At 44.0% G+C, this 26,496-nt stretch overlaps 2 protein-coding genes across 2 annotated transcripts in view; one reads left to right on the top strand and one right to left on the bottom strand.

The window, feature by feature from the left end:
• The first annotated feature begins 8,664 nt into the window (after positions 1–8,664).
• Positions 8,665–11,200, top strand: LOC143328997 (G-protein coupled receptor 55). Its single transcript, XM_076744589.1, has 2 exons — positions 8,665–8,683; positions 10,257–11,200. Exon 2 carries the CDS (start codon positions 10,263–10,265, stop codon positions 11,130–11,132), a length of 870 nt encoding a protein of 289 aa, XP_076600704.1. The 5' UTR covers positions 8,665–8,683; positions 10,257–10,262; the 3' UTR covers positions 11,133–11,200.
• Positions 11,201–12,657: 1,457 nt separating this feature from the next.
• LOC143328996 (semaphorin-6B-like) overlaps positions 12,658–26,496 on the bottom strand; it is a 31,536-nt gene continuing 17,697 nt past the window's right edge. Inside the window, exons 6-17 of the mRNA XM_076744588.1 lie at positions 24,410–24,508; positions 24,236–24,326; positions 23,868–23,987; positions 23,150–23,238; positions 22,853–23,070; positions 22,633–22,764; positions 22,201–22,350; positions 21,856–22,032; positions 20,404–20,544; positions 19,602–19,679; positions 17,972–18,033; positions 12,658–16,600 (exon numbers count right to left, since the gene is read on the bottom strand). Of these exons, the coding sequence (XP_076600703.1) occupies positions 15,615–16,600; positions 17,972–18,033; positions 19,602–19,679; positions 20,404–20,544; positions 21,856–22,032; positions 22,201–22,350; positions 22,633–22,764; positions 22,853–23,070; positions 23,150–23,238; positions 23,868–23,987; positions 24,236–24,326; positions 24,410–24,508 (2,343 nt within the window). The 3' untranslated portion in view covers positions 12,658–15,614. The remainder of the gene's footprint in view (positions 16,601–17,971; positions 18,034–19,601; positions 19,680–20,403; positions 20,545–21,855; positions 22,033–22,200; positions 22,351–22,632; positions 22,765–22,852; positions 23,071–23,149; positions 23,239–23,867; positions 23,988–24,235; positions 24,327–24,409; positions 24,509–26,496) is intronic.

The raw sequence follows: 26,496 nt of genomic DNA, 5'->3' as shown, positions 1-26,496 counted from the left end.
GTAAAGACATGAGAATTGATAGGCCTTCCATAGCTGCAGTGACTTGGAGATTCATTGGTGAAAGCTGTAAAATATTTATTGGAGCTGTTGTTTTCAAATGAGCTTTGTTCCTTAGCAGTGTTCCTTGTGAAGTGTCATAAAAATTATCCCTGGCTGGTCTCCCAGTGATCGCTCACCACCGTTCAGTTCGCTCCCTGTGGAACAGCTTCAGAGTCTACACCCAGTGACCCGGCTAAGTTTGATTTGCAGCAGTCTGGTTCCTGTTTCAAGTTCACATTTCTACTCTGGGTGTGTGTGAACATATCACATGAATGCTGCTCTCACGCTTGCATCTCAATTATTTTACCTTGTATTCATGTGATATCCACAGTGGAAGGAAATGTTTTTTTGTTTTTTTTGTTTTTTGCTTGTATGAATCATGTCTTTCTTTGGACAGTTTGTACTGTCAGATTCAGATTTTGATTTAAATGTGTGCTTGGGACAGCGTGTGTGACTGTGATGAGGAGGTGGGTGAGTGCTGAGGAGTGTGTGTGTGTGTGTGTGTGTGTGTGTGTGTGTGGAGGGGTGCTGCTGAAGCGGGTGGCCTTATGATGCAATGTTCTGGCAGCAGTGTTATGAAACAGCATGAAGGCAGAGATTACTCAAACTAGGTTAGTGGAGCAGCTGAGCACAGAGCACCAACAGTCACAGATTATTTTCTGTTTCTCTCTCTCACACACACACTCACAGTCACCCACACAGAAAGACACAGGCACTCACATTCTCTTGTTTTTTCCTCTCCTCACCCTTTTCCTCTTCCTTGTTGTTCATGTGTAATCGCTTAATCTTTTTTATTTATACACTTCCTCTTTTGCTTTGTCGCTGCCCAGATGGAATGCATTCAAACAGCTTGATGTTTTTATTCATGCACACATGTTTAAATCCTAATTTTCTCACCTTCCCTGCACAGTCTTTGCTCCCAGCCAGTGTGTGTGTGTGTGTGTGTGTGTGTGTGTGTGTGTGTGTGTGTGTGTGTGCGCGCTCTCTCTCTCTCGCCCGATGCATCTCCTCTAAAGCCCCTCTGTTCTATGTCTCCCTTGACAACGGCAGTGACACTTTGACCTTATCTCTTACGTAACCGCTGTGCAACTCAGTTAGACAGCACAGCAAGGAGAGCGAGAGAGAGGGAGTGGGAGGAAGAGGAGGACGGCTTCAGCATTGCCTTGTATATGGCAGACATTTTGTTGCCTGATGATAAAGTAAAAGGTGAAAAGGAGAGGCAATGAAGAAGACGAGCTTAGAGCTGGTAGAAACTGGAGGATTCTGGGAGGCTGCCAGCAGCAGCATAACAGGATGAGGGAGCAGATGGGGGAGGCCGGCTGAAATGATACATAAATGGAGGGATATTTACATCATAGACTGTGTGACGGCAAACGTGCACAGGTGAAATAGCCCGTATCCACTTTGTCCTTTCAAGGCCAGAGCAGCACAGCCATTTGAAGTGACAGCCCTGTGGAGCCAGTGATGGACAGAAAAGATCTCTCTGCAGAGGAGCATTATGATCTATTTACAGCTCACACCTGTCACGGTTGTTTTGGGCTCCCTGAGATAAAATACACTGCAAAAGAGCATCCTTTTGATTACTGTGCATGAGGAAATCTAGACTGGGAGGTGCAGCCACAGTGGGTGAAGAGTGACACTTATTGATGTTACCTTGACCAGTTACACTGCACGAACACATGTACGGCGACGCTTTGAATGTCAGGCAAGCGGGCGTTTTTCTTGATGTGCAGAAGGTCCTGTTGTTCAGAATGGCATAAGGTTTTCTCCTGACTCAGATCAAAGCCTGTGTAGCCTTGTGACTCCCCAGGGTTGAATTTAAAGGCCTCGCTTACATCAAAGAGTCTGCAGGGATGAGGGACTAACTGTAACTGATTGGCTGCACATGGTTTCACTGGGGCCCCATGGCCAATCTCTGCCTTAGCAGCATCAGCTCCCCACATTCCAGTCTATCTTCTCATGCGCTGTATTATAAATCCTTCGCATGCATGTATATGTGAACAGGGGTAATTTGAGCTACACCTACTGTAGATAATATTCACCACGCTGTGTACTTTAGCTCCTGATTTGCACACCCATAATAACACAACAGCACACACATGCAAATCCACATGTGCTGGACTGTGCCAGTCAGTTTATTGGGATTATTTCTGGCTCCTGCCATCTACAGAGCTGTAATCCTTCGTTCCCTCTTCCCTCATTCAGTTAAGATCCCTGCTTCTCCTCTCTGAAGGCACCATTAATCCCTCCCCCTCCTCCCTACCCTACAGCCGTGGCTCTGTAATCTGTGAGCTTTGCTGCGTCACTGGGTCAGTGTGTCAGATAGAGTACAAACACTGTTCCCTCCTGTCACAATCTGCTCATCCTCATCCACTCGACTCCACTTTACATCCCCACGCTATCGCCATCTTTTCTATTTTTCATTCCCCCGCTCCCTTGATCCTCTCAGCTCCTGTTACCACTCCACACTCAAACGCATGTATTTTTTTTTTTTTCCACACTCAGTTTCTTCTTATCGGTTTCATTTTTCATACATTGTACAACTCTAGAGTTTGATAAAGGCTGCAGAATAAATAATATATGAGTTCAATCACAGGTCATTAGGTACAGATTCATCTCACTGAGCACTCGCACTCCCCAAACTTGCATGCATTAGAGGAGGAGCACAGACATATATTCTTTAGTTCTTGGCCTGTCTTACTCTCAGCTACACGGCTGGAAATGAGCTGCTGTGAAGTCTCAGGAAGCAGTTCTTCTGCCATTCATCAGTGAATGTTTGAACATCAGAAATGATCCACAACTGTTTAGCAGGAGAACATGCTAATAATATTCACATCATAATGTGTTAATAATGTCTTTTCATGTTTATTTTTAGCCTGAACTCAACCCATGACTGCTGCATGGCAGTTAAATGAAGATTTTTGGGACATTAAAGACACATTTTCTTAACCAGATTCTTACTGAGTGATTGGATTATTTTACAGGAGAAGTTTGCAGGAGATATTTTTGCTTTTCTCACTGGTTTGAGGCGGGCAGAGCACATACTTATACTCATACCTCTGTGGACCAATCAGGATTTAGCAGCATTTGAACAGGGATCAGAGAACAGTTGGTGTATTGTTTGGTTACCACACCTGCACGGCCGGTAAAAGAGATTAACTGAGCTCACCTCTTCATTTATAATACCTAAATATGTTTTTAAGCTTGCTATTATCTAATTCATACATGCATGTTTAACTGTAAATAGACTTACTTAAGATTTTAAGTCAAGTTTTCAGAGACTTTACGAACAAGTTTGACTCTGAACATATGAACTGCATGAACACATGAATATAGGCCATCTCAGTTTAATCATAGTGCATCAAATATTCATGTCTGCAAATGCCTTCCTACTGCAAACATTATTACTGACATTGACTGCTAAGATTTGCACAACGGAACCGCAGCATTTTAATGTACCTGAACATTTATGCCTGTTCAAGGGCAAGTGCTGAACAGAGGAAGACTGGTCCTTCTCTATTTCCTCAGTACAAATAGTCACATGAATCAAACTAGCAACCCTGTAAACATGAGCCCACTTCTCTAAACCTCCACCACACAACAGTGTGCCCTCTAAACAGGACGTGTCCTTCAAACATGCTGGCAGATTCGGCCTAGAAATGTTCTTCATGGCATGTTTGAGACATGCTGACACACACACACAGTGCCCACAGAGTTACACCAGTGTTTGAATCTCTGCAGTATGTCCAGACTTGTCTTGACAAACACAATCAGCAGCAAATCTCTCTCTCTCTCTCTCTCTCTCTCTCTCTCTCTCTCTCTCTCTCTCTCTCTCTCTGTCACTCACCCTCTCCCCCTCCACATCTCTCTCTGCCTTTATTTCTGGCAAAGCAGGTTCCACATCCACACCCACAGATGCTTCAGTAGAGGGAGGGCCCGCTGTGTTGACACACTGTGCCACTGTACTGAGTGTCTGATCCAGGTAACACATTACCAGAACAAAGACGGCCATGACTGATGAAAGTGCGACTCCTTTGCATGTGTGTTTCAGTGTGCAGCTTTTGTCTGTGTCACAGAAATCTGATGCAAACACAAATATGTGGCATGTAGAGTTGTGGTAAGAGTAACACGAGGTTGCCACGGCAACTGAGCTGTGTTTATCTCCAGTGTGAATCAACGTGCTTTACCATGTGAACCTGACCCACTTACACTCACTCACACACACACACGCACGGATAGGCACATGGGATCACACATGACATAGACAATGCTGTGATATTCCTGTCTGCAGTGAATAAGGTCAGGGAGCACAGCGAGGTGGAAAAAGCTCCTCAGTATCCTGCACATTTTCCTGCTTCCACCTCGTATCATCTTGCTTCCTCCATCCTTGGCCCAATGATCTACATCTGCCATCCGCAGGGCACTGCTGGACACACATACGCTCCTCATCCCGCTGCTCCTCCACCCTCCCATTTTCTTTCATCCTTTCCTCAGATCTTCTATGCCCTTTCAGTTTTATACAAAAGCTCATTTTTTATGTTTAATGCCGCAGCTGCCTCAAATGATTTAACCAGGGAAGAACGGAGCAACTGAAGAATCCTTTTGTGAAGTTCAACTCATATTCATGCTGCTGGAAATAACGTGCCTTGTGCCTTCCTCTGATACTCTGCAGCTCTTGTCTGTTATCTGAACAGGTTTATCTCATTCACCACCTTGACTCGTTTGGCCTCTTGCTTTAAGACCATTTGTTCAACACATACAAACCACATTGCATCTGCATGTCTCACCTCAGGTCGTTGTTTACCGAGGCAAACACTGCATTTTAAATCAGGCATGAGTGAGACTGGCTTACTTAGTTCATATATAACCGCCCAGATGACTCATCGCAGCTCTGCTGATGGAAACAGAGACATCTAGTGTTGGGATTGTGGCAGTACATGCTGGGCTTACGTAATACTTGGAGTTTGGTCTTTAACATGTACATTTCTGATTTTCAGTCCATATTGTCAACAGACTGCACAAACACACGATAAGATGCAAGTCAAGTGTTTTATGGGGTTCAAAAGCTGCATTTGATTGCAGTGATTGTTGCCTTTCACACACACACATATCAGCACACTGAAGGAGTTCCTGTAAGAGTGTGTTCCCAAAGCAAATGGACAGTAACACTGACACACTTTCTGATGGCTGCACTTGACTGCCGCTCCATGTGGCACAAGTGGCCCATCACAGATTGACAGCCCCTACAAACGTTACGCAATCCCGCTGCATTATGTAATCCTTCATCACAGCAGAAAGTTGGACTGGATCACTGAAATTCGGGCTGATGAACGCATCCATATGGTGCGGCTGATGAATCTAACTTGACTGGCATCTATAAAAGTGCAAGCTGTCTTTGTTCAGCTGATATGTGTGTGCTTGATGCTGGATTTGGGGAGATGTGTGACTGTCATCAATAAAGTGGAAGAGAATACTGTTTTTCAGATCCAGGAGGTAAGAAGGGAGAAACAGGAGGACTGTGCAGAAAGTCTGCATTGCGTCACAGCAGGGAGCAGAGGAAAAGGGAGAGAAAGGAGACAGGAGGGGGAGAGCAGGGGCACAGCGAGGGGAGAGAGGGGTGTGTCTTCGCTGACCTAGTTAGAGAGATGGAAACCCCCCCCAACCCTTCCTCACCCACCCACCACCCTGCTTCACTACTGACGTGTAAAGGGCACTTTCAAACAGCACCAGACAGACAGGAATGAACGCGGGGAGGCAGGAAAGACAGATAGCCAAGCAGTGAGCTAAGAGACAGACAGGGGGGCAGACGAGAGTCAGGAAAAATGAGATCCAGCGAGACCAGCAGGCAAATATATCCACAATGATAAACCAGATCAGGGTAGATCTGGGAAATATCTCTGTGAAAACAGGATAAGCCTGAAGGGATTTAAGACAAATGAATGATAACAACAGACTGCATCCGAAGTATGAAACTCCTTCATATCCTGTGCAATATTGGATTTCTGCCTTTATTTTAAGGGAATAGCATCTTCGAAGCATAAAGCAGCTTTTAATAACATCAAAACATTGCTAAGAAATGCAATAACTGCAAAAATACAAGCTGTAAATATAATAAACAGGATTTAATCTAACGTTTCCTGAGCTTTTTTGGGGTTCTTGTTGACAAAATCTGAATTTCTAAGGCCATTGTAATGTGTTATTAGGATTAACGGGTAAAAATACTGCATAAATTACAGTTATTTCTCATAATGGAGCCACTCCAGGTTACTTTCACACTCAAGGCCCATGCCGATCTACACAGCTACACCTTTAATCTCCAGTCTTCTCTCAGATAGGATCATGGTTTCCCCCTCTGGCTTCAAACAGCCCACGCTTCGGAAGCCGTGGTCTAATGGAGCAAGCTGCCTCTTTGGGCTTGAAAGGGCAAACCAAAGTTTTCCTGAAACCAAACTATACCAACTAAAAATAGATTGAACTACATAAAACAACAAGTAAAAGGGTAAGCTTCAGACTGCAAACATTTCTGCTCCATCATCTGTTTTTGTGTCGTGTATCCTCAACTGTTCCGTTGAGCCCATCCAAAACTTTTTCCAGATTGCATTTTCAGATTTCCACTTCCCCCTTTAAAGGCTCCTTCACTGAGTTTGTTTCTTTCCATCAATTTTTCCTTTCCCTTGTTGAATGAACTTTCAGCTCTGCATTTTGTTGCTCGAGTCCTTGTCTTCAGCTGGTCACTGCTTATATTCTTCTTATCTCTGCACTTTGCTCACCAGGGTTACCATCCAAACAGCACATTGAGGCTCTGTTAGTACACTCTCAGTCCTGTTTTAACCTTGATGACTGAAGAACCAAACAAAGAAAGAATCAACTCTAAGCCTCCAATATGAGTCTATGTCTTTCTTCACCAAAACAGCCGCCCTTTTACTCTCCTTAAAGCCATTCATCCCTTCTCAAACAAAGCTGTGCTTCTGTCCTAAACATTTAGGGCCGTGATACAGAGACAACCATTTTGCACAATGTTGCCTGAAGCCAGGCTCAGTAATACTTTCTAAATACTCTTTTCATTTTCTCAACAACTTGTCTCATTTTTCTCTTTTTGCAGCCATGACCTCATCTGCTGAGCAGAAGGCCTGTGAAGGCACTCTTCGCCCATCATTATCTGTGCTTGAGCACAGAGCACCACATTCTGTGAAACTTCATGTGAAACTGATGATTCATCAGTGTAATCCTGTTCAAACTTACTTAACATTAATGGTTGCTGAGGACAAGCAAGTTCAGTCAATGTTATATCATCCAATTTCAGCTCTCCCGATTCTGTCAAATGTATAGAAAAGATAAATATTGCAGTGAGCTACTTCTGACATTGGAGCTGTGCTCAATCAGTGTCCAGGATTTGTGTCGTGCGACACTCAGTGGCTTAGTCACTCCGGTGAGTACACGCCCTCTGCCACAAACAAGTGAATCAGACCCCAGAAGACAAACAAGCACATAGAGACAGTAACTGTATGGAAAAACAAAGCTAAACATAACAACAAGAGCAATGCAGGCGGACACATAAACACACTGTGATCTGTGGAGCGCCGCATGGCTCCGTTTCTAATTAAATGTCCATTAAGCCGGCCATCTTTGTGTCACGTCTGGCTTGTGTGTGTGGCAGCCAGACCAGCCTGCGTCCAAGCTTCTCCCCCCATCTGTCCATTTGAACAGAAACACTTTGATGAGGACATGTTGACAAAATGACTAAATAACAGGTTGGCCAGAGCTGCATGAAGGTGGAGAAAGGCCTGCAGATGTCTTCATGATTTCTCAGTCTGTTTCAATTATCTGTGTCTTATTGAATCCAGAAACTTGTTTACAAATGCTCTTTCATGAACAAAGGTTCAAGCCAGGGGCCTGTTTTATTGTGACTGTCAGCTGTTGACAAAGTTAGAAAGGAATTACAGGCTAATTTTGCTTTGCCAATTGATGTCCAACAATGGAAAATAGAGTGTGAGACAAGCATTTTTCCTCCACTGACACACGTGTTACAAGAAAAAGCCCCCATTAAGCCCCCTTCAAGTCATTGTTTCCTCTTTTCAGCCAACAGAGAAAAGCATCGACCCGTTTCCCGTCGCAATCTAGCTGTTGAAAAGTGGAGAGGTTGTGCTCGAAAGCGCTCCCCATTGCACAATGACAAGATTTATTTCGCAATTTCCTTTTCCAGTCTGGCTTTGTCAGTGACGCTCTTGACCTCCTGCTTTCACCTCCATGACAGTGTGGCCTTGTTCTTCCCTCTTCAACACTGTTATCACTCAGGTGTAGACTCATTACTACAAGTACTGCAACGCTGCAACTTTCACAGCAGTTTGCATCGCTTTCACATCACACCTATCCGCTTCTATACATTCATTTGCAGCGCATTAGTGTGGAACAGAGAAATGTTGACATGAAACTGTGAGGGGAACTGCATCTGTGGTGTGCTGCGCCTCGCTGGGCCTATCTGCTGCATATTACAGTTATAGCCACAGAGAAATATACCGAGAAGAGAGGAAATGATGCAAACATAGTAGACATTCACACGATAGCCTGTTTTTAGAGACATGCTGGAGCAGCTGCCTTTAAAATCAGTTTAGTAAGATCCATGAACAGGAGAGCAGCTCATTAGGTAAGCTCTGTTTTAACTGTCTACAGGCGTACGCCACAAGAAATGAGACGCGTTACATCGTGACTGCTTCTGTTTTTTACCGTTGTTTTTGACAAAGAAAGATTGAGATTGAGACGCTTGAGTTGCTTGTTTGGAAAACGAGTCAGCAAGTTCTTCAGTTCCAAAGGAATAGTATCTTTAGATAAAAGGCACTACTGATCAGTACTTCTATGAAGAGTAGGAACTATAATAAGTTCTGATATAGTAATGAATGTAGTAATGAACTTTTCAACATGTCATGTGAGATTAAAAGATCTGGTCCTGAAGCAATGCTCACACTCGTATGTATTTGGAAGCAGTTTTCAGTTGCTGTGATCATTCATCTTTCCTAATGTGTTACCAATGTAAGAGATCCTCCATTGTATCCTAAACTTTTGTCAAAGCTAACTCAGCAAAATCAACTGGGTATTTTTTTGTGTGCAAATTCCTCCTTTTATGTCCCCCCTGAAGAGTGTTTCCTTGCTGAGAGAAGAGGATGGGTAGGTATGGGATGGGTAGTAAAATGGGGAGAATTTAACCCAATTGATTTGGCTAGCTCAGACTACTGAAGCCTCACACTGGCTTTGAGCCAAGGGCACATAACTGTTTATTTATTTACTTCACCTTTACTCAATCAGACAATCTCACTGAGATTAATATGTCTTTTCAAAGAACTCAGTCAGCAAACAGAAACAACACAGTTATGACAATCACAAACCACCAGACGCCAGACAGACAGCTTTAAACTTTCCCAGGGGAGCGTAGGCTCTGGTTTAGAAGGTGCATTGTAGCTGCAATCAGTTCTGCCATCATTAGTGTGTAGATACAGGAAATCGAAGGTTAAGTAGGTACTGCATCGTGTCCTGTAGTTTCAACAGTTTCATAGGTGAATAACACGAGGTGGCTCTTTCTTCTGGACTGTGAGGAGGTCCATCCAAACGTGTGATACAGAAAACAATGATGAGTACGAATTTTTTCATTAATGATTAAGCATAATGCGCCGTGATAGACAGGATTCAGCTGCTGAAGTGTTGGTGGGGCAGCATGACAATACATAATATGTTCATAGTCAAGGACAGACATGTGCCTTGACAGCACAATAGTTTTACAGTTGAAAGAAGACAAGCATCGTTTATTCTGTGCAAGAAGCTGAATTCGATTTCTTTCTTGTTCTACCTCTTTGAGTCAAATGTTGAATATTAACCTTGAAAGATAGTCGCCGTCAAACCAAATTCCTAGTTATTTGTACGTCCCAACAAGAGAAATCTGAGTGCCATTTAAAGTTTTAATGGCAGGATAGTCAGAGTCACTTGCACAGAGTGAAGATAGTTGATTTTCCACCTCTTCAGGGCCAGGGTTAAAGGGGAGCTCCACTGATTATACACATCCAGGTCTTGGGGAGTACGACTGCAGATGCAAACAAAGCTGGAAGAAGTGTTTTGTGGCTCCATTTGGGTCTGAACAGCACAAGTTTGTAAGATTAAAAACAATCTGAGGTGTAGCCACTTCTCGTCTCTGCTTGAGGGTAACAATATGTTTATGTGTGGTTTTACAGATAAGTATGTGCGGCAACAACTCCAGCATCCCCAACATCACCGATGCTACGTGCAAAGTGGACACCCTTCAGGGTTTGGCTTACAGTCCTGTGTTTCTGCTGGGCTTAATCATCAATGCTGCTGCTCTACGTGCCTTCATTGCCAAACGGGACTCCTGGACAGACACCCATGTCTACATGTTCAACCTGGCTATAGCTGATTTTGCCCTTGTCCTCTTCCTCCCCTTTAGGATCTATGATGCCTTCTTCTGCTTGCTCAAGACTCACTTGTGTACTTTCCTTATTTACATACATTTCATAAACATGTATGCCAGCATCCTGACCACAGCGGCCATCAGTGTCCAGCGCTACTTGGTAATAAGGTTCCCACTACGGGCCAGATCATGGAGGAAGAAGAAACAGATTGCTTTTGTTGTATGTTTGGTCCTTTGGGGACTTCTGGTGACAGTATGTGTGATATACCGAAAAGAGAACCACCCTAACAAACTCTGGACCTGCTATGAAAGATGTAAAGATCTCCCACTGAATCTCCACTTTATTCTCATTCTGGTACTTCTGGGATTCCTCACTCCGCTGTTGACCATTGGGTTCTGTTCCAGTCAGATCATCTGGATTCTGTTAAAGATGGATGACAAGTCAGAGGAGAAGAAAAGCACCATTGGCATAGTAACAGCAAACATAATTGTGTTCATCGTCTGCTATACGCCAATCCATGTCGGCTTTCTTGTCAACTACTTTTCTGTTGTACCTCCAGACTGGAAGTCTGTACACTTACCTGCACACACATATTTACTGTCTGCTGAATGGATTGCTTCCACAAACTGCTGTTTTGACTTCATTAGCTATTATTTTTTATTGAGACGGTTTTATTTATAAGTCAGTGGGAGCACATTAAACTCCCCTCTCTCTGAAAACAGCATTTGCGTGTCAGGGGGTGTTTACACCAAGACATGCCCCATCCTTGCTTGTGAATGACAAAAGTCAATGATGATGCTGATGAGGTAAAATATTAAATATATTGTCTTTGTACTGCTTTCAATTGAGCATATGTCAAAGATTAACAAATTGTCACATTCTGTTGTATTTAGTCCCAAAAGTTTTGGAATCTGGGCTGTAAAACTTGGCATCAGAATGTTGAATATTAAATGTATTTTATAAATGGATTGTTTTGGAAGACCTTTAAAGAGTTGCAGTAGTCTTATTTACTTGAACTAAAAGCAAGAACAACTTTTTTGGCATCTTGTTGGCATAAGAACAGCTGTATGGGATTTAAAATTTAAGTCTGAGTCTAGATAAATGTCCATGCCTGTGATTTCAGATTTAATATCTGGGGCCAAGCTCTTAAGGTCTCTGTTTTCTCATCATTTAATTTAAGAAAATTGTTCTTCATTGACTCATCTACTGCAGCCAAACCAGTTGTTAAATGTCCAAGGGTTTGGCCATCACTTTAGTCCGACAAAGTAGACAGCTGTGTGTCATCAGCATAGCTGTGGAAATTAAGATCATCTTCCCCGATAAAGGAAGCAACGTTAAGATATAAAATAAAATATCAAGCTCCATCCTACAAATCCCATAACGCACTGAGGTACATTGTGGGAATTGTCTTTCATTTGACACTCCCTGCCTCCCACTTCTTTCAGTGCCACACCTCCAGGGCATTTTGTCAGGGACTAAAACTCAGGATGTCTGGACCTCTGCTGCTTCATTTTTGACCATTTTCTGAAATGATTCTGTCTCCTATGAGTCCCCCAACTTTGTGGTATTGCAAGACAAAAATGCTCCTTTAAATTTACAGCATAAGTAACTGGCTGACTGATTGCAGTTAATGTTATATGATATTTGTTGATAATTTTTTCCAACATCTGGCTTGGCCTAAATCATCAAGTTGATGTATGAACTCTTCAGCTTCTTTGGGGGTTTTCATGGGTTTGTGAACGTGTATGTTTTGGAATATAAATAACTGTTATCTATATCAGAGGAGGACATCTCAACAAAACCACAGTCTGTATCGAGCTGAGCAGCGCAGACAAACAATCTAGTCTGTCTGGTCAATGTACTTGCACCCACGGGAGTTCAAACATTTCACTCCCTCTCAGAGGCTGTACATGAATGAAGGCCAGTGTCCAGCTCCCTCTTGTGGCGAGGATGCTTGAAAGACTTTCTGCAGTCTCTCTGCTCTGGGGCTGGGTGTGAAGCCTCAAACTGCCAATCTGATGACAAATATGTCTCTTTTACAGAAAATAAACTGCAATAATGATGCACAAATTACACAGATTGCTGTGAAGCAACAGAGTTGCATTTGTAAATGTGCGTATTTGTGTATATATGCGTGGGCCCGTGCGTAATGATATGCATTTATTTCAGTGAGTTCATTCGAAAGCACACACGACAACATTAGCAGTCAATTATATAATGCCATTTAATAGCAGTAGTCCAAAGATTGATGGATATTATAACAGCTGTATCTTAGCAACTGCAAAAACTCAGCAGGCATCAGTCCAATGAGAAGGCTCAGTTCTGGCTGAGATCAAGCCTGCGACTCTACTCTAATAACAGGAAACGGCTGAACTCAGCAGTCAGCCAAAGTCACGTAAATACTGTACATACATCTTATTCACAGCATTGTCACCGAGAAAAAGAAAGAAAGAAAGAAAAAAAAAAAAACTTCACACTTCAAACACAGTCCTGTCTCAGAAGAGCATGAACGATCCCCCAGAACCAAACTGATACACCGTACCTTCAGGATGAGTATTTACACTATTCACAAATGATACAGAACAGCTCCTTTTCAAAATGCAATGCAAAGTGTTTGTGCTTTTCCTTATTACTGCACAGTATAATTACTACAAACAAACCAAAAAGAATGAGTACATTCATTCACTTAGGATGCTGACAAGTATTTTCAAGATCCTCCAGTATGGCAGTTGGTTGGCAATGACAGAGAGACAATCACTAGACTACAGAACAAGACAAAAAGTCCAGAATGAGACACACAGTCACAGCATTTCAGTCCAGTTGAAGGTTTGCTTATGAACTACTTGTGAATCATTATTATTACATATTGGCTCTTGTGGAATAAACACAGCTCATGTCATGGCGTCAGTGAATACATCACAGCATCATCATAAAGGGCATGACCAAGTGTCAGTATTCTTTCTTACATATTTACAGTCTATAAGTATGGCATGATGTGTCAAAGTAGTTTATAAACAGACCCTCAAACTCTGTTGGGCGCTGAAAAAAAAAACTTAACAGTACAAGCCGACATCGAAATAAAAAAATAAAACATTCAGCATGTAAGGTCAAAGGCATACAAGTCACAAGTATACTGCAATAATCTGGCACCACAGTGCAGGAGGTGCACTGCTGACTGAAATGGTCTTTATGGCACTTTAAAACAAGTTTTCTCTCCATTTTTTCAGGCATCAGTAAGTCATTCGTCACTTGTAAAAGAAAAAAAAAAAAGACACTAATATTTAGTGTCTAGGTGGTTTCAGTCTTGGAGCAGGTTGATGTGAAACTTATATGAAAACAGATTTTCATACATTAATAGGTATGATGACGTGATAAATGTTTATTTTGTTTGCAAGCTAGTGCCTGATATCATTTTTTGAGTTACTGTTTGTCGTATATTATCGTTTTTATCTAAATTAAAGTTAACTATGTACAGATAAACCATATATTGCTGCTCACTACACGGTCAGCGCAAACCAGCATTCATTTGTTGTCCTCTGACTGCGACCGAGAGTGAAAATCAAGTCATCTGGTCGGTTATAACAAACATTCTCATTATTTTCCAGTCATTGTTGGTGCACCTCATTTCATCAAGTCTTACTTGTTTCTTGCTTCTGTCTTCTTTATCTTGTCTCTTTTTTTATGACTTCCACCACCTTGCTAACACACTCACACCACGTTGTGTTGATCTAAACACCGACCATTTCTTGACACTTTGATGGGCTGAATATATAGTCCCATTTGCCTGCTGGGAACATTTCCATTAGCCCTACTGGCTTGGAGTTAAACCGCAGTTTTCAATCATCTCCACTGTAACTGTCACTTTGTTCTGTATCACGTCTGGGGGACCTCGACCCACAGTGGACTTAAGGGGAAATTTTGCCCAATAAAAGCAAACCAGAGCTCTATAATGCAGCATTAATGAATGTGTGTGTGTGTGTGTGTGTGTGTGTGTGTATGTGTGTGTGGGTGGTGGTGGTGGTGGGGGGGTGTAAAACCCTGCGGTGACAGTGAAGGACAAGGTGTTTATATATTGCAGTGCACTGACTTTAAATTCTCTAAAACACCTGTCTTGCTTCCTTTCTTTCTTCGTGTCCTGCAGTGTCAGTCCAGCGCTCTGGTGCAACCTCCCCCGACGTCCACATGGAGTTATTGGTCATTAAAGAGTACATGGAGTGTAAGGAGGCAAACGAGTAGGGCGAGGGACAGCCGGGATGCCGTCATTACAAAGAACATGCGGCTGGAAGAAATGATGCTGACGTATCAGTCCTGCACTCTCCGGAGACGTGAATTATGGTCCCATATCCCTATGAGACAGGTTCGAGGCATTTGGCGCGCGCGTCAATAGAATACCAAATACCCTCTGTCACCTGTACAAAAACATGTATGCACCTACTGTACGTGCGCAGCAAAGAAGAATCAGAGAGAGGGGTTTTGTGTTTCCTCGTCATCCATTAGATTTACTGTCAGAATGACTTGTCTGATGAGTCACCTACAGCTTCCGATACTTTTATGGTGTTCAGAATTTGCAATTTTACTTCAAGTACCTAGTTGGCAATCAGACCAACAGGTAATATAGTGGAAAACAGATGGGTGGCAGTCTTGTTAATGTTATCGAAGAGGGGGAAAGCATCCCACTCCTGCAGCAGTATTCGACGGGCTCTGCAGCCTCAGTTAATCTGCACAGAGAAGTCAGCCTCTAAGTGCTGTGTCCATCTTTGTCTCTGGCCCCCATTCTTTCTGTCTTTCTTTCTTCCCCCTCTATTCTCTTGCATCCCTCTTCCTGCTGTTGCTGAGTAGCAGGAGGGAGAAGCAACTCTGCAATGCAGACACAGCAACAACCTCAGTCCATCTGACCAATTAGTGTGAGCCAGGATATGAGTGGCAGACCCAGCAGCCAGTCATAAGGAGAAACTCATCATGGAGTAAACGTGGGGGTTGCCTGAGAGACTGACAGAGGAAATCAGAGGGGCTCAATGACAAATAAAGATGGAGGGAATAGAGAGGGGACGGGAGAGGGAGGGATGGACAGAATGAGGAAGAAAGAGAAAAGAGAGATCTATGTAAACAAAACAGAGAGCTCTGAGAATGGAAAAGCTCCCGTCCCCTTCATTTCCTCAAGAGTCACTGGCCAGCCTGAGTCCTATCACTGCAGTTCTTCTTACTCATCAGCTGGCTGAGATCCACCAGCTCGCCCAGCTCCCCTCGCTCCAGGGCCCCTCTCAGCAGAGCCCTGGTCAGCCCGGGGGTGTGTTGCTGGGACACGTAAGCCTGGCCACTGGGAGCGGGCATGGAGGGTGGAGGCAGGGGGACGGGGACCATGCCGTGGCTGCTGAGGATGTATCCTTCCGGGGCTGGCCAACGCAAAGGCAACGGCTCGCCATACTCCATGGGGGCGCTGGGTGCTGAGACCACCCTGCGGCGCTCAGGTGAGTCCTGGGGGGTCATGGGGTATACGTATTCTCCTGCAGACTTCCTGAGAGGGGCTTTGGGCGTCCCCTTTACTCCCTTTTCTTGCTTGCTCAGGCAGACATAGTGCTGACGTGGTGTGTCATTCCCCCGGCCCTCACCGCTGTGTCTCCCGCCTCCGCCCTGCTGGAAGAGTCTGGTGGTCAGGTAGACAGAGGGGGGTATGCGGCAGGGTGAACCCAGACCCACGGAGCCTCCCCCCAGGTACGTCTGGCTAGTGTCCCAGCCTCCAGAGTTGGAGTCAGACAGTCGTAGGCCTCTGCGTTTCTGCTGGGGTGTGTGCTCCGGGGTTGGCAGGAAACCCGGGTCGAGCTCTCCGGACTTCACCCAGCCGTTGGGCATAACAAACAGGGTTTCCCCGCCCTGAGTGCAGGGGCGCTCCCCACCTCCCTGCCGTGTCACGCTGAGCACCGAGCCTCCCATCCCACCGCCGTTACTCAGCAGGCCTCTTTCACGCCGCTGGATGGCGGACTGGGTGGTGTTGCCATGGCGACGGTTGGTGGGCTTGTGGGCCATTATCCAGCAGACGGCGAGGCCGGAGAGCGCCGCCCCGATGGTGAACGCAGAGACTGCAGACGCCACAAGCAGGTTGAGGGAGACCAAGCTCTCTGGTTCAATCAGCAAACTCTGCTGCAGAATTCCTGAAGATGAAGAGACGCAATTATGAAAATGACATTTAGTAGAACAGTACAGCGGACATCCTCTCTGCGTCTGTCCACAGGGTGCACTTTAAAATGATGATTATTATTACATATAGGGCTATTCTGCTACTTCTACTTAGTGCTTTTCCCCTCACAAAATATATCATAATAAATCAATAACTACGATAACACTTGTGATTGGTGATCATCGTGTTCAACATTATGCGATTATTGTCTGCCATGATTAAGTTTAAAAGGAGCTTCTCTCCAGTCTGGCCCTGAGGCTCCACAGGCTCCAGGTTCAGAGAGGCCTGCACTTGTCATCAGCACAGCCTAGACCACAGCGGCTGACTCTCCTTTCCTCCTCTGCTCTCCTCACTCTTTCCATCCTGCAGCCTGGTAAGAGAGTCTCTCCTCGCAGCATACCATTACCTCAGTGTTTCCACCCAGCTCTAATCACTCCCATCTGCAGACACAGCAGCACATGCCTGTCTCTGGCTCGGCCTCTGCTGCACTTTCCCCGCTCAAAGTCTGTCAGGTCTGCAGCCTGGCATTGCTGACATCTACTGCTATCAGTTTCTATGAGCAGGATAAACACTAGAAGACCATATATCAGTTTAAAACCAATGATGAGGGCTTGGAATGTGCTATGTGCTCTCTTTCTGTCATCTTTTGGAAATTCAGATCCTGCCAAATGGATTTTATGACTGGCCTAAAACATTAGGAACAGTTCAGAAATCTGCTGGAAAGGATTTTTTTTTTTTTGGTTTCCACTGACTATGGAGCAATGTTCAAAGAGGCCCTCCCCAGCTCTGCTGCAGTGACATCTGAGCCTCTCTACTAAAGTGACATCAGTATTTTATGCTAAGCTATTTCTAGCTTGCTCGCTGGCTACCCTTGGTCATTCCTCCCTCAGATGTTCAGCTTTGAGAGAACAAAGCCTCGTAACCAGGAGGATGTTGCATTTTCCCACCGTGCAGTTTCGTGGTATTGTCTACCAGATGCCTCACATCCTCACTAATTAAACTGTCTCACACTGGGACTGTTTTGACCTGGAGGAAGTGAGGCTGAAACCAAAATCCCAGATCCACTCCCACTTGATTCAACTCTGACAACGGAATATTCAGTTGATAATAACAAGCTTAAACTAATCTTTCTGAGGTGGGGAGGAAATCACATTACACCTCGCACAATTAAAATGTGCTAAATTACAGAAATAGTCACAAGTATTCTGTCACTTTTTAGTGAGGTTTTGTTTTTCAGAACACAATGCTCGGTGACACTGGTGTAATGAGGGACTGAGCCACTAGGTGGAGCCTGCCCTCAGTCCAGCATTCACAGAGGCATCCATGTCATAGTGCTGCAACCTACCATCACAGTCTCCTAGATGGGAGGTGGTGTTTCCATATTGCACATCTTGTTGAAAAGGCAGCCTGCAGTCACAGAGAGATCAAAACACATCAGATGACACACAGCAGGAAACCTGTGATTATTGTGCCTTTAATTCATAATATACAGCTATGTGATCTATCATGGTAGTACTTAACAAATGTTTACATTCCAACGAAAAGTAAAGAATGAGGTTGCACCTCATTGAACATGACTTTTGTATACACATGCTCACATTTGCATAGAAAATTACACATAAATGTGGCCATTTGTCTATAGTTATCAATCACATTGATATGGCACATTGATGTGTCATCCAGTGTAATGGTACACACTATTGATCCCATGATTGATTTCCTCTTTTCGCTAGCCTCCCTTCAGGGAGGTTAGAGGTGAGGGTCAGACTTACAGGTGGTGATGTGAGCTGGAAGGAGGGATTGTGATGCTATGTTCACTGTTTGACTTTGATACTGATAGAAGTGTCATAACTTTCTAATATTAACACCTCATATTGTTTATGGGAATATGAATTTATAAAGGATAACGATAGTGATTCTTTTAAAATCATTATTAGCATTTTCAAAGTATTTAAATCTGTGAGTGATGCTAAATCAAATAGCTCACAAACTAAAATAAATACATGAACAAAACAAAAATAACAAGAACTTTTACATATTCATAACAAGTTTTAAAAGTTACGCTTTTATTTTACAGCTTTACTTAAACTTCCTAACTAAAATGATTGCAGAAGCAGACAGACAGGAACGTGTGCTGTGGTTCAGAGGTTTCTTGCGTCACCACAGTCTGATCATTGGCACAAGCATGAAATATTTCATTGCAAATAGACCAGAATGAGCTATGAGACCTTAAAACACATTAATAAGTAAGAAAAAGAACAGACTATTTAACCATAACACATTTATGTTGGACACCTGAGTATTGGATTCAGTATATTGCTCAAAGATACAGTGTGAATATTCAATATTTAAAAATATTGATGACTCATCTTACTAACAAACTTAAGTTTGTTAAAATAATAATGGCATATTCAAGCAACTATAGAATATTTAGAATGTGCCTGTTTGGATGTTTTTGACATTTCTATTACTCATTTATTTACTTGTCATTTCCTTCTTTTTGTAATATTGTATTTACCCAGAGTTTGATTCCAGCTACTAACCAAGCAACAAGTGTCCAGATCCACTACATTTCTTTTTCTTTTGTTTTCTTATATGTGTAACTATATCCACATGTCTCCTTGAGAGACATCGTGGAATAGGCTTAAGTGTAAAGCCTTGCTTGCAGACACACAGGATTGAATCCGCACCTCTCAAACACTTATTTCAGGTGATAAAGTGAAACACAAATTCAACATTAGCTTAGTGCAACATATAGGAATGTTGCAGCTTCGCCAAATAAAACTCTCCATGTTCGGTAACTCGTCCTGAGTTTGCAGAAAGCAGGTCTGCAGAGGCACGCAACTGTTCTCAGGCCAGTGTGTGTGTGTGTGTGTGTGTGTGTGTGTGTGTGTGGGTGTGTGTGTGTGTGAGTGTGTGTGTGTGTGTGTGTGTGTGTGTGTGTGTGTATGTGTGTGTGTATGTGTGTTCCTCACCGTGTGCCTGGTCTCAGGAAGGAGCAGGTGCTGCCTTTGGTCCAGCCACAGTACGGATCCCTGGAGGCTAGACAACTCCTGCGCACACACACACACACACACACACACACCAATAAAAATAAAGTGTTCAGAAATGCCGAATTTAGCAGGGACGTTAGCTAGCGTACTGCCTCGATGGCTAACAATGTACTGACAGGAGCTAGAGTGGACCTTTATAACACTAAAATATGAAACGCTGTACGTCCCGGGACTTGAGATCTAATTGTGATGCCTTTTGAATTGTAATCTGAGGTGAACCTGTGAAATACTAAATCCTCATCTGGCATTCATCTTCATACAAATCAGTCACACATGCTGTATCAAAGTCGCTACTTGTTCTCAGCTTCCTGTATTCAAGTGTGATATATGGCTGCTGTGGGAATCATGTTCACAGTGCAGAGTTCTGCTTCAAAAGATCTTACCCATGTGTGCAGTAATTAACAAATGCCTTCTTGGTGTTCATAATTAATCATAATCTTGAAGCCTCTTGCGTCAAGTTAAGTAGCATTTCCCTGGGAAACAAATTCCCCCTAAATAAATATTGAACCAAACAAGCTAGCTGTGGTTTAACAAACAGACATGCCATTCTCCCCCTACTGACTGAAACATAAACACAATTGCAGATTTTATTGGGACGACAGCAGTACTGGGGTGTGAGAAAGCCAAAGACAAACCCAAAACTGGCCAGTAAACACCTTGGCTAATGGCCACAGTTACATTTAAACAGATGTCATTAAGAAACAGGTGAGTGTGTGTGCCTTACTTCATGCACCGCGAGTGCAGGTGGCAGCGAGATGTGGGCACTCGGACCAGACAGGACGGGAAGGCCAGCAGCAGAGTGTGGCTGGTCCGGTCCAGTGACAGGGACAGGAGCTGACGGGCCTGAGGGGAGTCCTCGCTGCACCTGGAGACAGTGAGACACACAAGCGTGAAGGCAGGAGGGAGAGGGTAAGGAGCCAGCAGAGGGAGGTCAGTGTACTCTTTGTGGCCTCGCATCAGCCTGTGACAGGGTCAAAGGCCTCATCTGTTGGTACTTCAAGACAGACAGGCCCGTGTGCTCAGCCTCATACCAATGGTCACAACATCAGCAGCACAGTTTTATCTTGACCTGCGCAGACACTGCACACAGTCAGGACTGTGTGGTGGAGGGAAATAAACTCTCCTCTGTGTCAGCTGCCAGAGGATGAAGCCAAAAACCCTATTTTTCTGCTACTGTTGTTTGATGGTCTGGTTTTATACTAATGAACAGAATAACACAAGAGTTAAAGTGGCAAAAGTGTTCTGGTGCAACAGAGGAGTGGATGACATCAAAGCAGGAATAGTTTGGATATTTTATTCTAACTTCAAAAACAAACAAGATGCTTATTCTCATCATTAAGTCAAATAGAACTGAAATGTTTAGTTGATGAATCAATAAGTCAGTCGACAGGCTGATCATGGCAAATATTTTTTGTTTCCAGCCTGTTTAAAGTAATCCCTCTCAATCATCACTTACGACCCGCTGGAAGTTTGTGCAGGTGTATTTATGTGCAGAGAGGCTGATCCCTGCCTGTGCTTTCTTATGTTCTTCTTAATTTGCCAAGCCAGTAACAGGAGGAGAGGTTGGGATGGGAAAAAGGTCATGGCCAGGTGCTAGACTGCAAGCGAGAGGAAGCTATGACAGTGGCAGACACGCCGAGCGGACAAAGCTTGTTCCAAAATGAGAGTGAGTCTGAGGTTGGCTTTCACCCACTGGCGAGCCCTGAAGGAGGATGGGGATGAAGAGTGATCCAGAGTTGGCCTGTTTTCTGCTGGGCAGGTAGGTGCTAACGGTTTGCTTAATTAGCTTACTACAGAATTGGTTCTTCCCTTACAACAACTGTCATGTTCCTGCATGAATAGCTTCCAGTGTGCATACAAGCAGTGATGCCGTTTAGCTGGGAAGGACGTGCAAGTTTGAATGTTGTGTTTACAAACAGTAACCGATATTTCCTGCATAGTACACCTTTAATTATACATGTGAATATATCTGTACTCAAATGAATAATGGAGTATGCCTTTACTCCAAGGTGCTCTTCAACAATGGTTAAATCAGATATTTGTAATAGTGTAAATGAAGACAGTTACTCTTCTCACATGGAGGCAGGCAACATGAGATGTGATCTACCTGGAGCAACATGCCAAAATGTATAATTTAGTGGAGATCAAGGACAAATATATCTTGACTCCTACTCACTTCTCTGGGTTGAATCCTTCCACCTCCTCCAGAAACACACTGGTATGGGAGGCAGAATCTCCGCTGGGAATCATCAGAAACTTGAGGATGGTTCCTCGCGTCGAGCCCAGGAAGAGGACCGTACGGTTCTTATGGGGGCCGGCTTCGGTGTCCACCACCATGGCAGTCAGCTGGTACCTGGATAGACAGATATACACATTATATAGATAGAGAAAAGACATTTTTGTCGAACTAGATCAATAAAAAAAGATTTGCTGTCTCCAAACTCTGATGCATGTTTCCTGTGTTTCATGCCATAAATAGTTGTGCATATGTGCTATCAAACAACTGAATCAGTATGTGTACCGCCCCATAGTCTTGACCACCCAGGGTCGGTGCCCCAGTAGTGGAACAGTCTCATCCATCAGCGGGTGGGTCTTCACAAAGTTCAGCACCTCATCCGGCAGCGTGGTGGAGGAGCTAAATCTGGATCCCTGCACTGCACATCCCCCCGGTCTGCAGGCGGAGAAAGAACCAGACGAAGAGAAAGTGAGAGTCGAAGAATAGACAGAAAAGAGAGACATAGAAGTCTAGAGAGAGGAAGAAGAAAGGAGCCAGAGGAGTTCTTGTTGCTGGAGGCTGTATTAGAATATTTGCTGAATAGTACTGAAGTTGCTGTGTGATTGACAGTTGGAGCTTATAGCAGGGGGAGTAAGAAGACTATATGTGAGACAGATGCTCAGCAGCACTGCAGCATACTGCCCAGGTTCTGCTCACATACACTTTGCATAACAATACCTCGGTTTAGGCACTGTCTCGTCCGGTACAGGAGTCCAAATGGACTCGGGGGATTTCTGTTCTTTAAACCGGCCCTCAAAGACATGCGCGAGCTGCTGCATGTCAAACACACACACCGCAGAGCCGGGGATGCTGGCAGAGACAGGGAACAGAATGAGATGATGAGGAAAAAAATAGCATTTGTGCTTTCTTTGTGTGCACGTTGTGTTTGTCTCTGTACCTGTTTGGTGGCGTGGAGAAGAGACCCAGGATGACATCTCGCCCCTGCATGTGGATGATGTTGCTGGTGGCGTGTAAGAGGTTGAAGTAAAAGTGTGAATCTCCCGGGACGGAGCAGTTGAGCCGTGCCTTCAGGAATGTGGTCCACTGTTTCTCCAGGACGCGCTGAGAGCCACCCAGGTCTGCCTTGCACACACGAGCCACACGGGACACCATCACCTGGAGGATAACGAGCAAGGTTTAGCAAAACGGGGGGATAATAGAATAAAAGACTGCGAAAGGCAGAGACAGAAAGCACCTTCTCCAGATGATGAAACTCCATGGCCATCTCTCTGAAGAAGAAATAAATATGTGGCCCCCACTCCATGGAGCTCACAAAGTAGGGCTCTGAAAAGAAGAAAAACACTGTTAGACAAACATTCACACACCCTCACATTTACACAGCAGCGGAGGCGCAGTGCCTGGGGCCAGACGTAACACTCCCCACTCCCTGACATGGCTGTGTAATAACAGCCACATCAACATGGACTGCTACTGTCCACCAGCCTCACTCATTAAACATTCATGTCCTGTTTAATTTATTATTATGGACAAGAGGATTCACAGTATTTATCATTTATTCATCCAGCACTGTTCCAGCTTTGACCTGCCGCTGCTTGTTTTCTCTCCACGGAAAACAAGCCCAACTGTTCAGTCGACGGCTCGTTAAAACCCTGAATCTGTGGAGTCCGACTAACCTCAATACATCACTCTGTCAGAGCCTGTTCCACTTAAAATGAATCTATTAAATGTAGGCCTAATCATGTTTGTGTTCCCTGAATGCGGCTCATTATTTAGCACCCCAAAATCATCTTATTCACCTCATAAGCCGCTCATGAAAAGACAGCCACGGCCATTTAATTTTCTCTTTGTGAACTTCTGAAGATAATGGTGATGATTTATGCTATTTGCTTCCTGAATGTACATTGAAGCAGTCTGGCTCTGGAGGGTATTTCTGCGTCTGTTTCCAAAAGTACCTCTGAACCATTTGGAGTCGTGTTTGACCGTGCGGAGGGCGGGGCTGTCGCCGAGGCTGCGATAGATCACCGCGTCGATGGCCAGGAAGTCTGTCACAGTGCCGGTAAAGAGACTTCCATCTGAGAGCGAGAGAGATGCAGAGAAAGAGCAACGGAGGAGATTAAGAAGAAGGAGAAGACACAGATGGAGAGATAGCACAAGGTCAGGAAGATTAAAACCAAACAAGCAATGCAGTGAGAGGTCTGACTATAAATCATTTGTAAAGGTAAACACAAGGGCACAGATGTTTCAGATGAAAACTGAGTCTGATGGCTGCTAGAAGCCCTGAATATTTCATCTTTAGTGAGCAAACACAAGCACATACTACCTGCAAATAAAGCCACATTAGCATGTCGAGGATCATATGGGCACCGTGCCATCCCGCTGACAGGCTCTCCCACCATTTCTAGAGTGTCTCTCTGCAACAGGAAGAAAAACACACATAGGTAAACAAAGTCGATACACGGAGACTGACGAGACTGACAGATAGATGGACACTCACTGTGTAGTTGGCACAGAGCGGGTTGAATGCGTTTGTTCCACATACAAACAGGTCACCATGCTGGCTGAGCAACACCTTGATGAAATTACGGCACTCTCCCTGTGGAAAAAAGAAAAAGGGAAAAAAACAACAAAAGGAAAAGATTTAAGGGGAGCGGGAAAATCACAAGGTGCAGAGCGACGTGAAAAGGGAGGTTTGAAACAGAAGTTAAGCCCAAAACTACCGGTCAGAGCAAGAAGACTGCCAGTGTGCAGTATGAAAGATGCAGCTTAAAATAATCCTCAGAGGAAATAACACCCTCTACTACACTCCATCTGGAGAAACAACAGGACTCAGGCCTTATAGCTGTCTTCAAAGTGGAGGCTGTTGATTGAGCCAGAATTTAAAGGTGCTACTACTGAATCAGAAACTTGGTGACACTGGCCAGCCCCTCAGTTTGATGCTATTTCACAACAGTGTCGGGTGACATGAAGCAGCAAAGATAGATGTGATAACTGATGATTAATGGACTTGAATAAACCTGTGTAGTCTGCTAAATTCAATGCTCCCACTTCATATTTAATGATGCTCGTTACTGTTACCAGCTGTAACAGCATGTGTGACAAAGCTATGTGTTGTTGGAGGAGCAAAGCATTTTGTATAAAAGTCACACCATTTGGTTGTTTGCCAAAAGCCAACAAACAGGGTTGTTACTTGGGATTGAATTATACAAACTTATCAACTAATAGTATTCCGGTGTGTGCTGCAGAGGCAAACCAGTGTTGACATTATTTCTGCCAAGATTTCACTTTAAATGAGATTGAGCAAGAAAAAACGTTTTGCCGTTCAAATGTGGAATTTTCCTCTCGATGATGTATTTGGGAATAGTCTTCATCTTGTGATACTATGATGTTTGTCGACCTTTTCATAGCAGACTTTCCGACGCAGCAGCAAGAGCTCAGGTGGAAGTGATTAAAGGTTCTAAATATTTGTTTGGGGCCAGCAGCTGGTTAGCGTAGCTTAGCTTAGCTTAGTGCAAAGACTGGAAACGGGGGAAACAGCTAGCCTGGCTCTCTTTCAACTGGTAACACTCACATCGTTAACTTACAGTGTGACAGGCAGCTCATCTGAAGCTCACTAATTAACAAGTCAGAGTATGTCACTTTTTTCATCCGTACAGCTGTTGCCAGGCAACCAGAAAGAGGAAGTCCGTGCTCCCTGCCGTGAAACAGTCGAGCACAACCCCCCCATAAAACAGGCTTGTTTTTACATGTGTGTTTAGGTGTGGATTAAACAAACAAGATATAACTTGATAATTAATGGGATTTAAGTTATGATAGGCAGAGCCGGGCTAGCTGTTTTCACTGTTTATGCTAAGCTAAGCTAAGCTAAGCTAACCAGCTGATGGCTTCTGCTACACATTTCATGTTCAGTCATGACAGCGGTGTCTATTTTCTCTTGTAGCTCTCAGCAAGAAAGCATATTTAAAGTTTATTTCCCCAAAACGATCCTTTGACGAGTTTGATAATGGATACATTCCATTCGGGTGTTTCAGCTCACTTCCCAGGTGCTGCTGGTTCAATGGCACACCTGACTGGAACAGGCCCATCTTGAATGCCATTAAACCCACCTGTGCGTTCCCTGCTAGGGCATTACAAAATGTCTGCAGTGAAAAAGGCCTGTTTAAAAACTGTAATAACTTTAATTAGGTGAGGCTGTACACTTACCTATAGATGCTATGAGCCTGCCAAGCATCAGGACTGGTCTGGCAGCTGTTCTGAATTTCAGACAACTCACAGCTGCATCAGTAATACCATCAACCCTGAGCTTCATGATTTGACCTCTTCATCTGATTTACAGGGTTTTCGCTAACATTTTCCACCTCTCTGTCTTCTGTCCCTTCATGTCTTTACCTTGTGCCAGTCCTTCTCCTGCTCTCTTTGTTCGTTTTTTTATCGCAGCTTTAATTCCTTTTTGTGCTGCTACATCTTTTTCTCTTTCATCTGTGTTCTTTGAAGCAACACATTTTTCCCTTTTGTTGTCTCTCCGCCTCTTTCTTACTACCTGGTGGCTGCCCTGTCCTCCTTATATTTCTTCCCCAGTTCTCC

Source organism: Chaetodon auriga, chromosome 12 (genome assembly GCF_051107435.1).
Source record: "Chaetodon auriga isolate fChaAug3 chromosome 12, fChaAug3.hap1, whole genome shotgun sequence".
Lineage (NCBI taxonomy): Eukaryota > Metazoa > Chordata > Actinopteri > Chaetodontiformes > Chaetodontidae > Chaetodon > Chaetodon auriga.
Note: the sequence above shows the minus strand (reverse complement) of the source record. Positions and strands in the feature narration are given on the sequence as shown.